This window comes from Bufo gargarizans, chromosome 3 (genome assembly GCF_014858855.1).
Source record: "Bufo gargarizans isolate SCDJY-AF-19 chromosome 3, ASM1485885v1, whole genome shotgun sequence".
NCBI lineage: Eukaryota > Metazoa > Chordata > Amphibia > Anura > Bufonidae > Bufo > Bufo gargarizans.
The window spans coordinates 591,239,281-591,254,359 of record NC_058082.1 but is presented as its reverse complement, the minus strand read 5'-3'; the positions used below and the strand labels follow the sequence as shown (position 1 = coordinate 591,254,359).

The 15,079-nt window shown below is 43.3% G+C and overlaps 1 protein-coding gene across 3 annotated transcripts in view; it reads right to left on the bottom strand.

The window, feature by feature from the left end:
- The window catches only part of LOC122930794 (E3 ubiquitin-protein ligase TTC3-like), a 176,760-nt gene that overhangs the window by 89,802 nt on the left and 71,879 nt on the right, over positions 1–15,079 (bottom strand). For all 3 annotated transcript variants that reach the window (XM_044284388.1, XM_044284389.1, XM_044284390.1), the window contains 2 exons: positions 14,468–14,516; positions 8,401–8,482 (listed from right to left, as the gene is read on the bottom strand). In XM_044284388.1, the coding sequence (XP_044140323.1) occupies positions 8,401–8,482; positions 14,468–14,516 (131 nt within the window). The remainder of the gene's footprint in view (positions 1–8,400; positions 8,483–14,467; positions 14,517–15,079) is intronic.

Here is a 15,079-nt window from a genome sequence, read left to right as displayed (position 1 = left end):
TCCCATTTCTCTATTCTTCCTAGTAGATGTTTATGAAATAATTACCAGCTGTTTACAATGAAGGTCCAGATGGGTGTTACCATTACTCCTACAGGCTCTAATCTCTCGGCAACTGCCCGCTGCACTTTGATTGACAGGACCAGGGGCGATCACATTTACACTGCCTAGTCCCTTCAACCAAAGTGCAGAGGGCGTGGCAGTTGCAGAGAGAGCAGAGTCTCTAGGTGTAACGGCAACGCCCCCGTTGCTCCTAGAGGCTCATTAGCATATATTAAAACATAATTTTTCTCAGCAATGCGGGCACATATGAACATGGGACCAACACAGATGTATTCTGCTGCAGAGCGCACATGTAACAGGTCAGACAGTGTCATAGGGACAAATCTGCTGACAGATGCCCTTTAAAGGTGAGAAATAATAAAAGCGTACTGAACGGATGAGCACTATGGAATATACAGTGTAATAACAGAGGAATCACGCAGTAACCAAGGCTTCCTACCATAAACACTTGCAGCATACCAAAATACATATCTGATAAGTGGGGGTATCCTCACCTATCATACCAATGGCAGTTCTCGGACCTCCAATATCACACAACACAAGAAAGAATAAGAGTCAGAACATGTACCCTGCAGATGTTGGCGGCCACCCTTCTCTCCAGTAACAGAAGTAGCTCCAGGAGCACCACCAGCAGCCACAGGCAAGCTCTCCTCAGCATGGTGCTCTCTCTAAAAAGTCACTTTCAGAAATACAAATCATTGCTTACAATGGGCGCAGCTGCCAGAGGGAGCTTATCACTGGGCTCCTCCGTAGCCACAACACGCCGGGTTGTTGGATGTGGACGAGTCTTCATCTGGAGCCAAAAGCGATTTATTGCTAAGGCAGAGGCGGGTGCAGGTACGGCGGCGCAGGCAGCAGGTTCTCTCCACAAAGCAGCAAAGAAGCGAGCGGTGCCTGCTCCTCACCTATTAGGGTTTTATACCCCCTCCTAACCAAGAAGAAACTTCTACAGCACATTATTGATATTACTAGTGGCTTCTGTTAACCGGAGGGCTCCTCTTCCTCAGTGCGGCTTCCGTGCAAGTTGCAAGTCTGTCAACACGTCCGACCGGATGACTTACAAGGGTTCCTATACAATCATACTATACAAGAACAACCCAGACCTCCATCAAGGCGCCAAGAGTCAGACAATTCCCTCTTGGCACAGGACAAGGTTTATAGGACACTTAATTAAGCCTTAAGGACGCTGCTCATCTGGGCCTTAAAGAAAAACATATTTGCATCTGGAGATACACATATTTATACACCAAACAGTAGAAATAAGGTAGATGAGACACGTGACGTGACGCAGATCAGTATGGAGGAGGAAGCAAACAGCTGTAGCAGTAATTGTTGGAGCGATTATAGATAAGGAGTATGAGAGTTTTATTGTTCCCTAATAGATATCATGAATGCGATGAACCCAAGAAGTCTGAGGGGTACATTCCTTAAAACCTGTATCACACCTGCCGATTTTTCAGCACATGAACATTCGTTACTGATCCTCTTGCAGTATAATACTGCCGCCGATTGACCAATGAACAAGCAAACGCTCATTCATCCAGCAATCCAAATCTTTTGACATGTTAATTTTTTTTTTTATTGTTTGCAGGCGGCAGATCATGGTGTCTAATCACAATCTGCAGCCGGCAAACCACTACCCAGCATGAGGACGAGCGAAGGCATGCTGTGGAGGAGATCGCTGTATGCAGGGGTCGAGTGGAGGGGGAACGCACTTTTTTCATGGCAGGAACGCCGTTCCCTTTCAGCCTCAAGCCAGGAGAACGCGGCTGAATCAGATTCACAGGGGGAGACGGAGCGCACTGTGCAGGGCAGGCTAAGGGAGGAGGGGCGGCTTCAGTTGAGAGGTCTGTGCGGTGCTGCTGCGACTGCCTCACTGTGACTCCTCTCATGGCGCCCCGCCCCCCTAATGACATCATCTCCTTCACTACGAGATCATTTCGAATGTCTTTCAGAAAAGTTTGTCCTGGGATTCGAACTCACGACCTCTACACATCAGAGGAAGGCATTTACCCTCACAGCCATGAACGCTGTCTAGGTAGTTGCTTAAAAAAAAAAAAAAAAATATAAGACTTCTACTTATACCTAGTGTACTGCTACCTAGTGTACAACTATACACATGACAGCTGCCCACTGTGTATGGATGTAGCAGAGCTGGGTGTGTTGGGGCAGCTGTCATGTGTATGGTTGTACACTAGGTATCAGTACACTAGGTATAAGTAGAAGTCTTATTTTTTATTTTTTTTAAGCAACTACCTAGACAGTTTTTATGGCTGTGAGGGTAAATGCCTTGCATCTAATGTGTAGAGGTCATGAGTTCGAATCCCAGGACAAACTTTTCTAAAAGTGTGTTTTTTTATTTTATAAGACTTCTACTGATACCTAGTTTACTGATACCTAGTGTACAACCATACACATGACAGCTGCCCACTGTGTATGGATGTAGCAGAGCTGGGTGTGTAGGGGCAGCTGTCATGTGTATGGTTGTACACTAGGTATCAGTACACTAGGTATCAGTACACTAGGTATAAGTAGAAGTCTTATTTTTGTTTTTTTTTTAAGCAACTGTCTCGACAGCTTTTATGGCTGTGAGGGTAAATGCCTTGCATCTAATGTGTAGAGGTCATGAGTTCGAATCCCAGGACAAACTTTTCTGAAAGTGTTTTTTTTTTTTTTTCTGATACTTCTACTGATACCTAGTTTACTGATACCTAGTGTACAACCATACACATGACAGCTGCCCCAACACACCCAGCTCTGCTACATCCATACACAGTGGGCAAAGTTACCTACAGTAGAAGTCTTATATATATTTTTTTTTTAAAGCACCTAGCTAGACAGCTTTCATAGCTGTGAGGGCATATGCCTTGCCTCTGATGTGTAGAGGTCATGAGATCGAATCCCAGGACAAACTTTTCTAAAAGTGTTTTTTGGTTTCTTTTTTAGACACAAGTTACAGCATGCTAGATTTTCTGTGCTTTTTTATTTTTTGGAGGGGGGGTGGGGGGGGGTTGCAGTGGATCTTGGGTGAGTTCCCACACTTTTTTTCCCAGGACTTGACCCCTGGCTGTATGTAATAGCAGCAGTCTCCTCCGCTATCAAGCAGACGATTGTTTCCCTCCTGACATTCATCTGCAACATCAGACTGTGTAATACACCCTTAAGAGATAGATGTAAATCTGGATATCTATTAGATAATAAAACTTTTATACACCTTATCTACAGTATCTCACAAAAGTCAGTCCACCCCTCACATTTTTGCAAATCTTTTATACTATCTTTTCCTGGGACAACACTGAAGATCTGACACTTTGGTACAATGTACAGTAGTCGGTGCACAGCTTGTATAACCGTGTACATTTGGTTTGCCCTCAAAATAACTCAGTCTAAACCGCTGGCAACTAAAGTGAGAACACCCCCAAGTGAAAATGGCCAGATTGTGCCCAATTAGCCATTTCCCCTCTCAGGTGTCATGTTACTCGACAGTGTTACAAAGGTCTCAGGTGTGAATGGGGAGCAGGTGTGTTATCGCTCTCATACTGGTCACTGGAAGTACAACATGGCTCCTCATGGCAAAGAACTCTCTGAGGATCTGAAAAAAAGAATTATTGCTCTACATTAAGATGGCCGAAGCTATAAGAAGATCGCCAACACCCTGAAGCTGAGCTGCAGCGCGGTGGCCAAGACCATACAGCGGTTTAACAAGATGGGTTCCACTCAGAACAGACCTTGCCATGGTCGACCAAATAAGTTGAGTGCGCTTGCTCAGCGTCCTATCCAGAGGTTGCCTTTTCAAAATAGACGTATGAGTGCTGCCAGCATTGCTGCAGAGGTTACAGAGGTGGGGGGTCCGCCCGTCAATGCTCAGACCATACGCCACACACTGCATCACATTGGTCTGCATGGCTGTCCTCCCAGAAGGAAGCCTCTTCTAAAGATGATGCACAAGAAAAGCCGGCAAACAGTTTGCTGAAGACAAGCAGACTAAGGACATGGATTACTGGAACCATGTCCTGTGGTCTGATGAGACCAAGAGAAACTTATTTGGTTTAGATGGTGTCAGGAATCTGTGGTGGCAACCAGGTGAGGAGCACAAAGACAAGTATGTCCTGCCTATAGTAAAGCATGGAGATGGGAGTGTCATGGTTTAGGGGCTGCATAAGTGCTGCCAGCTGTGGGGAGCTACAGTTCATTGAGGGAACCATAAATGCCAACATGTCCTGTGACATACTGAAGCAGAGAATGATCCCCTCCCTTCAGAAACTGAGCTGCAGGGCAGAAATCCAACATGATAACGACCCCAAACCCATTTCCAAGACGACCACTGCCTTGCTTAAGAAACTGAGGGTAAGGGTCCATTCACACGTCCGTTGTTTGTTTCCTGATCTGTTCCGTTTTTTGCTGAACAGATCTGGACCCATTCATTTTCAATGGGTCCTGAAAAAAAATCTGACATTGTGCTGTCCGTTTTTTTTTCAGGACCCATTGAAAATGAATGGGTCCAGATCTGTTCAGCAAAAAACGGAACAGATCAGGAAACAAACAACGGACGTGTGAATGGACCCTAAAGGTGTTGGACTGGCCAATCATGTCTCCAGACCTAAACCCTAATGAGCATCTGTGGGGCATCCTCAAACAGAGGGTGGAGGAGCGCAAGGTCTCTAAAGTCCACCAGCTCCGTGATGTCATCATGGAGGAGGGAAGAGGATTCCAGTGGCCACCTGTAAAGTTCTAGCGACCTCCATGCCCAAGAGAGTTAAGGCAGTGCTGGCAAATAATGGTGGCCACACAAAATATTTTGTGTTTGAGGATGCCCCACAGATGCTCAATAGGGTTTAGGTCTGGAGACATGTTTGGCCAGTCCAACACCTTTACCCTCAATTTCTTAAGCAAGGCAGTGGTCATCTTGGAAATGGGTTTGGGGTCGTTATGTTGGATTTCTGCCCTGCAGCTCAGTTTCTGAAGGGAGGGGATCATGCTCTGCTTCAGTATGTCACAGGACATGTAGGTATTCATGGTTCCCTCAATGAACTGTAGCTCCCCACAGCTGGCAGCACTTATGCAGCCCCTAAACCATGACACTCCCATCTCCATGCTTTACTATAGGCAGGACATACTTGTCTTTGTGCTCCTCACCTGGTGGCCACCGCACACGCCTGACACCATCTACACCAAATAGGTTTCTCTTGGTCTCATCAGACCACAGGACATGGTTCCAGTAATCCATGTCCTTAGTCTGCTTGTCTTCAGCAAACTGTTTGCAGGCTTTTCTTGTGCATCATCTTTACAAGAGGCTTCCTTCTGGGAGGACAGCCATGCAGACCAATGTGATGCAGTGTGTGGCATACGGTCTGAGCACTGATGGGCGGACCCCCCCCACCTCTGTAACCTCTGCAGCAATGCTAGCAGCACTTATACGTCTATTTTGAAAAGGCAACCTCTGGATAGGACGCTGAGCAAGCGCACTCAACTTATTTGGTCGACCATGGCAAGGTCTGTTCTGAGTGGAACCCGTCTTGTTAAACCGCTGTATGGTCTTGGCCACCGCGCTGCAGCTCAGCTTCAGGGTGTTGGCGATCTTCTTATAGCCCCGGCCATCTTAACCACTTGCCATCTGGGCCATTTGCCCCCTTCCTGACCAGGCCTAATTTTGCAAAACTGACATATCTCACTTTATGTGGTAATAACTTTGGAACGCCTTTACTTATCCAAGTCATTCAGAGATTGTTTTCTCGTGACACATTGTACTTCATGATAGTCATAAATTTGAGTCAATATATTTGACCTTTATTTCTGAAAAAATCCCAAATTTAGCAAAAATTTTGAAAAATTCACAATTTTCTAAATTTCAATTTCTCTGCTTTTAAAACAGAAAGTGATACCTCATAAAATATTTATTACTTAACATTCCCCGTATGTCTACTTTATGTTGGCATCATTTTGGAAATGTCATTTTATTTTTTTAGGACGTTAGAAGGTTTAGAAGTTTAGAGGCAATTCTTACATTTTTTAAGAAAATTGCCAAAACCCACTTTTTAAGGACCAGTTCAGGTCTGAAGTCACTTTGTGGGGCCTACATAGAGGATACCCCCATAAATGACCCCATTGTAGAAACTACGCCCCTCAAGTTACTTAAAACCGATTTTACAAACTTTGTTAACCCTTTAGGCGTTCCATAAGAATTAAAGGAAAATGGAGATCAAATTTTTTAATTTCACTTTTTTGGCAGATTTTCCATTTTAGTCCAATTTTTTCTTTAACACATCGATGGTTAACAGCCAAACAAAACTCAATATTTATTACCCAGATTCTGCGGTTTACAGAAACACCCCACATGTGGTCATAAACTGCTGTATGGGCACACAGCAGGGCGCAGAAGAAAAGGAGCGCCACATGGTTTTTAGATGCCATGTCTCATTTGAAGCCCCCTGATGCACCCTTACAGTAGAAACTCCCAAGAAGTGATCCCATTTTGGAAACTAGGGGATAAGGTGCCAGTTTAATTGCTACTATTTTTGGGTACATATGATTTTTTTATCATTCATTATAACACTTTATGGGGCAAGGTGACCAAAAAATGGGTTGTTTTAGCACAGTTTCTATTTATTTATTTTTACAGCATTCACCTAAAGGGGTTCAGTCAAGTGACATTTTTATAGAGCAGATTGTTACGGACGTGGCGATACCTAATATATATATACTTTTTCTTATTTATTAAAGTTTTACACAATAATAGCATTTTTGAAACAAAAAAATTATGTTTTAATGTGTCCATGTTCTGAGAGCTAGTTTTTTATTTTTTTTGAGAGATTTTCTAATGTAGGGGCTCATTTTTGGCGGGATGAGGTGACCGTTTTATTGGTACCATTTAGTGGGACATACACATTTTTGATCACTTGGTGTTGCAGTTTTTGTGATGTAAGGTGACAAAAATTGCTTGTTTTGACAGTTTATTATTTTTTTTAAATTTTTTTTTTTTTACGGTGTTCACCCGAGGGGTTAGGTCATGTGATATTTTTATAGAGCTGGTTTTTACGGATGCGGCAATACCAAATATGTCTATTTTATTTTTTCTATTTTTAACATTTTTTTTTATTCCTTACTTGGGGATTTTTTTTTTTTTACATGTGAAACATTTTTATTATTTTATTTTTTCAACACTTTATTTTTTTTATGTTACACTTTTCGTCCCCCATAAGGTCATACAAGACCTCTGGGGGACATTTACTTTACTTTTTCATTTTTTTTTCACTGTTGATTTCTCTTGTAACTGGGGCTGACATAGTAGCCCCAGTTACAGGAAAAATACACCCCCCAGAGAGGCTGTACAGCGCAATACAGTGCTTTTCCAGCATTTTCTGCTGGAACATGACACGCACAGTCTTTCAAAAACCCGACTAACCTCCTGATGATCTCTGCCATCTTTGCTGGTGGCCAGTTAAGGCGCAGCTTATCAGAGGGGCAGGGTTAAATCTTTCTGTTATACTATAGAAAGGGCAGAGGTGGGAGGCTCCTGATGGAACCAGTTATCTCACAGCCAAACAAGACAGTGAAGAGGAGCAAGGTGACCAGGCTGAGCTCCTGGGATATACAGAGTTGTCTGTTCTGATTGGCTACTTCCAGAACTCCCATAAACATGGGAACTGCTGCTCCGTTCATTTTGATGGGTGAGAGGTATAAGGTCCCCGTTCTCAAGATTGCTGGGGGGACCCAGGAGTAGGGGGATCACATCTAACAACCAGAATTCCCCTTTAGATCACCGACTGCTCAGGGGGCTTGTGCCTGTGCTTATTTATCTGTAGCAAAGACAAATAACATGTGCGAGACCACTGCAGCCAATGACTTGCCACAACAGAAATGGCTGCAGCTGTCCCATACATCTACACCACATCATCTCTGCATGACAGGTGAGCGCAGAATAGCGGGACCACTGTCAAGGGTTTTAAGTTGGATTTACACCAGGCGACTAGAAGCAGATTGTTGGGAAGCGTTCCTTCCCGACAGTCGGCAGCTCGTTCAGTGAAGGTGAAGCTCCTCATTCACATGCAGCAATCACCTCCACAGTAAGAGAACGAGCGTTCTGCTGACCAGAAAGGATAATTTACTTGCCTGCACAAACGATCGTTTTCCCCGATGAACGGGCGTTTCGTTCATCAGGTCAAATGCAAGCACCTTTAGACAGGCAGACTGTTGGAAACGAGCATTCGCTCGAACACTTCCAATAATTAGCCCGAATATCACCCGTCTAAATCTACCTTTAAAATAGTCTTGGACAAAACCTTTAACATGTCAACTAGGAAGGGAGTGTGAGAATGGTAGAATATTTACATAAATGTGTACCTTATCAGGGGTATCTTCTGACTTGCTTGGTGTATCCTTATGCTCTTTGCTTTCCTCAGCAGAAGGGAACTGTGCTGCAATCCTTGAAGAAAAAGAAAGCTGCTAAGACACTGCCAAATAATAAGTCAGACACCTTACATTAAAGCCCCCGATATCATGCATAGTTATGCACATTTTTTTTATTTATTTTTTAACGGCTTTATTAAACATTACGAATAAAAGAAAAAAAAATATTGTCAGATAATTTGGATTTTAGACAACTGGCAGCGGTTTTTAAAAACTATTAAGGGGTTAGACAACACTTTTAATAAGGATTATTTTTTAAATATACTTTTGTATTGGAAAAGATCTAATCTGAATAGTCTTCTGAAGCAATAGCTAGTCACTAGTGAGAGCGCCGTCACAGCCGACCATGCAGGGTCTTCCTATCTTGGAAAGTGATGGCATATCGCAAGGATGTGTCACCACTGTATGATCGATGGCGTCTGACCACTGGGACCACCAGCGACTAATGAAGGGGCTGACAATTCTAGTGCTGTGTCCCATCCACTGTTTTTCCCAGCACTGCGGCCACTCACTGTGCATAGCTTCATTTAAAGGATTTGTCCCCCGAAAAATATTCTACAGTTTGTTGCAGAAACCACATTGGATCTGATGGTCAGCCGTGTGTCCCTGGAAGACATCTTGTGTTGTACCTCAGAAAGGAGCTTAGCTAAGGGATTCATTATCATATTGAAGTGTATCGTGATGTGTTCTAGTAATAGATTAAAAGTGTCATGATGTAATGGTGTGTCAGGAATAAGGACCGCCTTATTCCTAGTTATTATGTTTGCTGTGATAATATAGCTTTTATGGGTATATGTCGTAATAGAGATGATAGAGATAGAGATGATAGAGATGATAGAGATAATAGAGATGATTGAGATAGAGATGAAAAAATTGGACTGCACTCCAAGCGTGTCTTCAGGAAAAATCTGTTTTAATCACCCATAAATGCTTTTATCTTACCATTTCGAGGGTGGTGCCGCCGGTGGTGTATAGGTGTATAGGTGTGTATATATTATATATATATATATATATATATATATATATATATATATATACACACACACACACACATATATACACAGTATGTATTTATGTTACCAGGCCAGCAGCCATTGATGAATTGGTTTCCAGGGGGGTAGTTAGCACAGAGATTCTAACGAGGATGGTCCCGTTTGCTGGTCACACTCGGGAAAGCAGACTCTCCGGCGCCTTGTGTCAGCATGAACCACAATCCGTAATCCTTCATAACTTGTTCAGGAGGGATCGGATGTCCCCAAAATCTAGCTTACATCTCTGGTATGATGGGGGCATTGCATGGACACCAGACATGGCGTATCAACTCGCCTTCATCTTCTTAAAATAAGGATCTCATCTTCAGTGTGTCCTGGACTTGTCTCGTTTGATATGCTAGGACTCGGAACGATGAGATATGAATTATAAAGAAGGTCTGGGGTCTGTATCTTCACCAGGGCAACTGGGAAACTATCTTTTTTGATATTTTTATACCTGTTCCCTAGTTGGCCAGTGGGCCGGCTGCCTGGGTAATGAAGCTCGGCCCAGAGGGGCTGAGCAAGAGGTGGTAGTGAGAATCCCCCTCAGACCTGCCTGTGGGGGAAAGCATAAAAATGTAATCCCTGGATATTTGGGTGTCACAAAGTGGAAGATCTAATGGAATTGGTTTGTGCACCATTACTCCGCCCAAATCTCCTGGGAGGAAAGGACTCTTACCAGACAAATGTTAAGTATTAGAACTTTGTTTTCTCCTTTTTATTTTACAATTGTTTGCCATTCATGTATGTCTCTTGTTAATCATTTTTGTAACCAAGTACTGTCTATTTTTTATACATTAAACCTAAAAGTTTGATGGTTTGTTTAGTAACCTTCAGAACCTGTTAGCTCCATGAGGTGTGTGTGTGTGCGCAGTCTGAGGCTGTATATTTCTCCGTGAGGCTATCGTGCGGGTGTTTGCTTGCGAGTGGAACACTCAGGGGTGTCCCGTCGACCTTATAACTGGGGGAGGTAGCAGCAACATTTTTGTGTTATTGCGTGGGAGTGCTTACAGGCTTCTGGTGGCGATTCATGCTAGAGTTACAGCCCGGCGTAGGGCGTAACAGCGTGTGGTAGCGTGAGGTGAATCGGCCTGAAGGGCTTGGGCAACCCTTGTCACGTGACACAGTGGTCTGGTCACCGGTACCTGACATGGTGGCCTTTAGAAAGTGGAGAATCTTTCCATTAGTGATGGAGGTCTTGGTCGGGATAAATGTACTGGTCTATGGAGACTGAAGAAGGCCATTAGCACGTTTATCATCATGTTCGATCCTTGGTGTTGAGGGAGGTGATAAATGAAGGGGCCCACTTTGGTTTTATGGCCCATATGTCTCTTTGGGGAGGAGAATGGAGATAGGTACTAAAACTGGAGAACATTGATGGGCGACCCAAGTGAATGAATTATGTAGGCGATAAGGAACCTTGGTCAAATTAGAAGTTGGAGTAGGTGCAAGTTACGTAGATGAATGGTTATAAATAGTAAAATATTTGTGCGGTCCTATGTTATGGATAATAATGTTGTAATGATGTAATCTGTGTGTAAAACTGCGGAAAACTTGAATTATAAGGGCTCATGCACAGGAACGTGTGGCGGCCAGGCCTGTGCTGTGGACCACAATTTGCACGGGCACCGACCATGTGCCCACCATCTGTGGACGTGGACCCATTCACTTGAATTGGGTCCGCAATCCGCATCCACTACTTTTTTGCAGTGCGGAGGCACAGATAGAAAACCCACGGAAATACTCCGTAGTGCTTCCGTACCTCCGCTCGTGAATGGGTCTGCATTCATGTTTGAGCACAAACCGCTGATGCATGTATATTGTGGAGCCGCTGTTTGCGGGCCACAATACAGGCACAGCGGGCAATACTAGCCCTAATACTAAATATTTATTTGTTCTCAAAAAGGTATAAAATACCACGTGGGGACATAAACCAAGCACCGACTTTTTCCACTGCTGCTTCACACTTCTATCTACTTCTTATGCCGTAATCTGACATTCGTCATGAGATAACCCCTTTTAGTAAAAGGGGCGGGCTGCAGTTCCCTGCACAGCCAGGTGTCCAAAAGCGCATCAGGTTGTCCACTTTCAGGAAACATTGGTTTTCGGGGTGCACTACAGTTTTTTTTTTTTTTTTTCTACTGTTAAAACAGATTTTGGAATATTTCAAATTCTGGTGATTTTATGAAGATATGTGAATGTAAATTTAAGCGTAACAGGTATAGATGAACATTGCACATGCAGAACTTATTTTTAGGAGGTGCAGTCCGTATAACTTTCTTCTTGGGTCAAACTTTTACTCACCATTATTAAATTTTATGAAAAACTTAGCAGTCTTAAGATTTAATTTGAGAAATGAGCTCAACCTAACAAGAAAGAGTTATAGTATCGTTACTGTATTGTCGACAATAACCAGAAGATGTTACCTTTACACAAACACCTTGGCAGAACATCCAGATTTAGGGAGTAACATAACCTTGAACGCTTAGTTATTAAACTTTTTTTTTTTTTACTCTTTACACTCTGCTCAAAAACAGCAATTTTGCAATTTCTACAAGAGATAAAGGGGTTTAAAAAATAAATAAAATAAAAATAAATATATATATATATATATATATATATATATATATATATTTTTTTTTTTTTTACGGATGACTACAGTTGAGCGAATCGAGCATTGGATGCTATATCTGCAGCAGCTTTGCTTAAAAAAAGGTGTTATAATACTGTACGGATCCATCTACGTTACAGTATTACAATGTATGGGCTCCGATGAGCCGAAGTAAGTTATTCACGAGACTTCACGTGCGAGACTTCGTTGAATAACTTCAGTAATTGATGATTACAGTATAAAACCACATCAAAACTTGGAGCCGAACTCTGCTTCAGTTCCGAGTGATACCTTGGAACCAAAGCAGGTTTTTCACTGTAATAATCAATTACCGAAGTTATTCAACTAAAGTTGCGCGCAACTTTGGGAATAACTTACTTTGGCTCATCGGAGCCCATACATTCTAATACTGTACGGAGACTAATCTCCATACAGTAATAATTTTTTTTAGCGACGTGGTTTCGGCTGAAGCATTTAAAGTCGCTTCGCTCATCTCTACTGACGACCTATCCTCTGAATAGGTCACCAGTATCTGATCAGTGGGGGTCTGACACCCGGGACCTCCATCGGATCAGCTGTTTGAGAAAGCACAGGTGCTCGCAGTAGTGCCGTAACCTCCTCTCTTCTTGCCAAGCACAGTGCCGTACGTCGTATATTTGCAGTGATTGGTATCACAGTCCAGCCCCATCCACTTCAACGGGGCTGAGCTGCTCCTAGGAGAAGGCTGCAGCCTTCTCAAACAGCTGATCGGCGAGAGTCTCAGGTGCAGGGCTCCAGATGGCGACCAAAATGGTTGCAAATGCGACCTAGAATTGCTAAATGGCGACAAGACTTTGTAGTCTAGTCGCCATTTGCGCCTAGACCCTCCGCTGCTCTGCCGCTTTCATATTAAACTGACATGGCACGCGCTGCTGTCAGCGCGTCCCATGTTCTTCTCAACAACACAGGGGGGAGAAGGCAGTCCCTCCCCCCTGCACCGCTGCCACCAATGGGCTAATAGTAGGGAGGAGGAGGGGAGAGGCTATGGCCACTGCGCCACCGATGAATATCGCTTATGCTTAACACAAACGCAGGCTGCGTGTGCCGGACATATCCCATACCCCGCACCAGGCCTCTGTGACTGCGCGCTGCGATCCGCACCTGAGGGGTTAAGATCGGCGGATCGCAACGCGCAGCCATAGAGGCTGGGTGCCGGGTATGGGATATGTCCGGCACCCGCAGCCTGCGTTTGTATTGAGCATAAACTATATTCATTGGTGGCACAGTGCACCAACCCTCCAACCCCTCACCTCAGGGTGAATAGGACAAGGGATGAAAGATCCCAGATTCTAGCCCCAAAGGTGGGTAATAGGTATTAAATAAAAAGTAAAAAAAAAAAAGGGTTAAAACATTTTTTTTTAAATCACCCCCTTGCCTAATTTTACATATAAAATATATAAACAAAAAAATACATATCGTCACGCCCGAAAAACTATGAACTATTAAAAAATATCTCCTATGTGGTGAACGCCGTAACAGAATAAAAAAAAAAAAAAAACACGTGCAATTTGCAGTTTTTTTGTCACCTTGTCCCGACAAAAAGGATCGGACTGTTCTACTATTATGGTCCAGACGCTCCATAAAATGTGGAATGCACGCGGCTTTTTTGGTGTTTTATTGTGACAACCCTAGGTAAGACTTGTTTTTTTGTTTATTATACCGTAATTATATGTATTTTAAATTTGGCTCCTAAATTTTTTGGGTTAGTAAATAACTAAGGCCCCTTGCAGACGAGCGAGTATTCCACGCGGGTGCAATGCGTGATACGAACTAATTGCGCCCGCACGGAATCCGGACCCATTCATTTCAATGTGTCTGTGTACATGTGCGTTGGTTTTCACACATTACTTGTGCGTTGCGTGAAAATCGCAGCATGTTCTATATTCTGGGATTTTCACGCAACGCTGGCCCCAAAGAAGTGAATGGAGCTGCGTGAAAATTGCATCCGCAAGCAAGTGCGGATGCGATGCGTTTTTCACGGATTGTATACCTTCAGTTTTTTATCACACGCGTGCAAAACGCATTAAATCGCATTGCACTTCAGCGATAAAAACTGAACTGAATGCGATCGCAGACAAAACTGAATGACTTTGTTTGCTAAATCGCGCATTTTTCACTGAATGCATTCAAAACGCATCCGGACCTGATCCGCAAACGCTCGTCTGCAAGGGGCCTAACAGGAAATCATTCTGTCTCCACTGCAGGATTTTTTGGTATGTTCCTGAAAGAGTCAGATTTGTAAACATCCTGAAGAGAACAAAGGGTTAATCCTTTGCTGATCTGTTCCAGAATATTAGAATAAGTATGACTCATCACTCACTTTTTCTCACTGCTGCTTTTCTTTTTAGAATTCTTCTTCACTTTTATTCCTAGAAACGAAGAGGGGAATTAAGCAATTTACACACAATATTTTGGGGGTTACTATCCAATTTATACATTATTTGCGCTATTGCAGTGAAGCAGAGAGAATCACAGTACAGGATACCACGATAATTAGGATTGTTCATGCGTTTTGTTTTTAAGGTAAATTGTTACCCTAGGTCAACGATAGAAACATTGGGAGCATTTCTGCGCCTGGATTATGGCCGCCACTCCCAGCCTGAGCGTGGGTTAAAAGACTTGAACCACCAGCATCCTAATGATCTAGGATGCTGTTAGTTCGAATATTAAGACCCATGGTTGAGCTGGCATTTGCGGTTGTAATACGGATGTATGTAGACTCACACCCAACATTAGGTCTGTGTCAAATTGGCCTTAAAAGTGTTGATAACTCATCCATCTACAGGATAAGGGCTCATGCACACAACCGTATGTAGTTTGTGGTCCGCAGAAAATACGGATGACGTTGGTGTGCATTCCGTATTTTGCGGAACGGAACTGCTGGCTCCTAACAGAACAGTACTATCCTTGTCCGTAATGCGGACAATAAAAG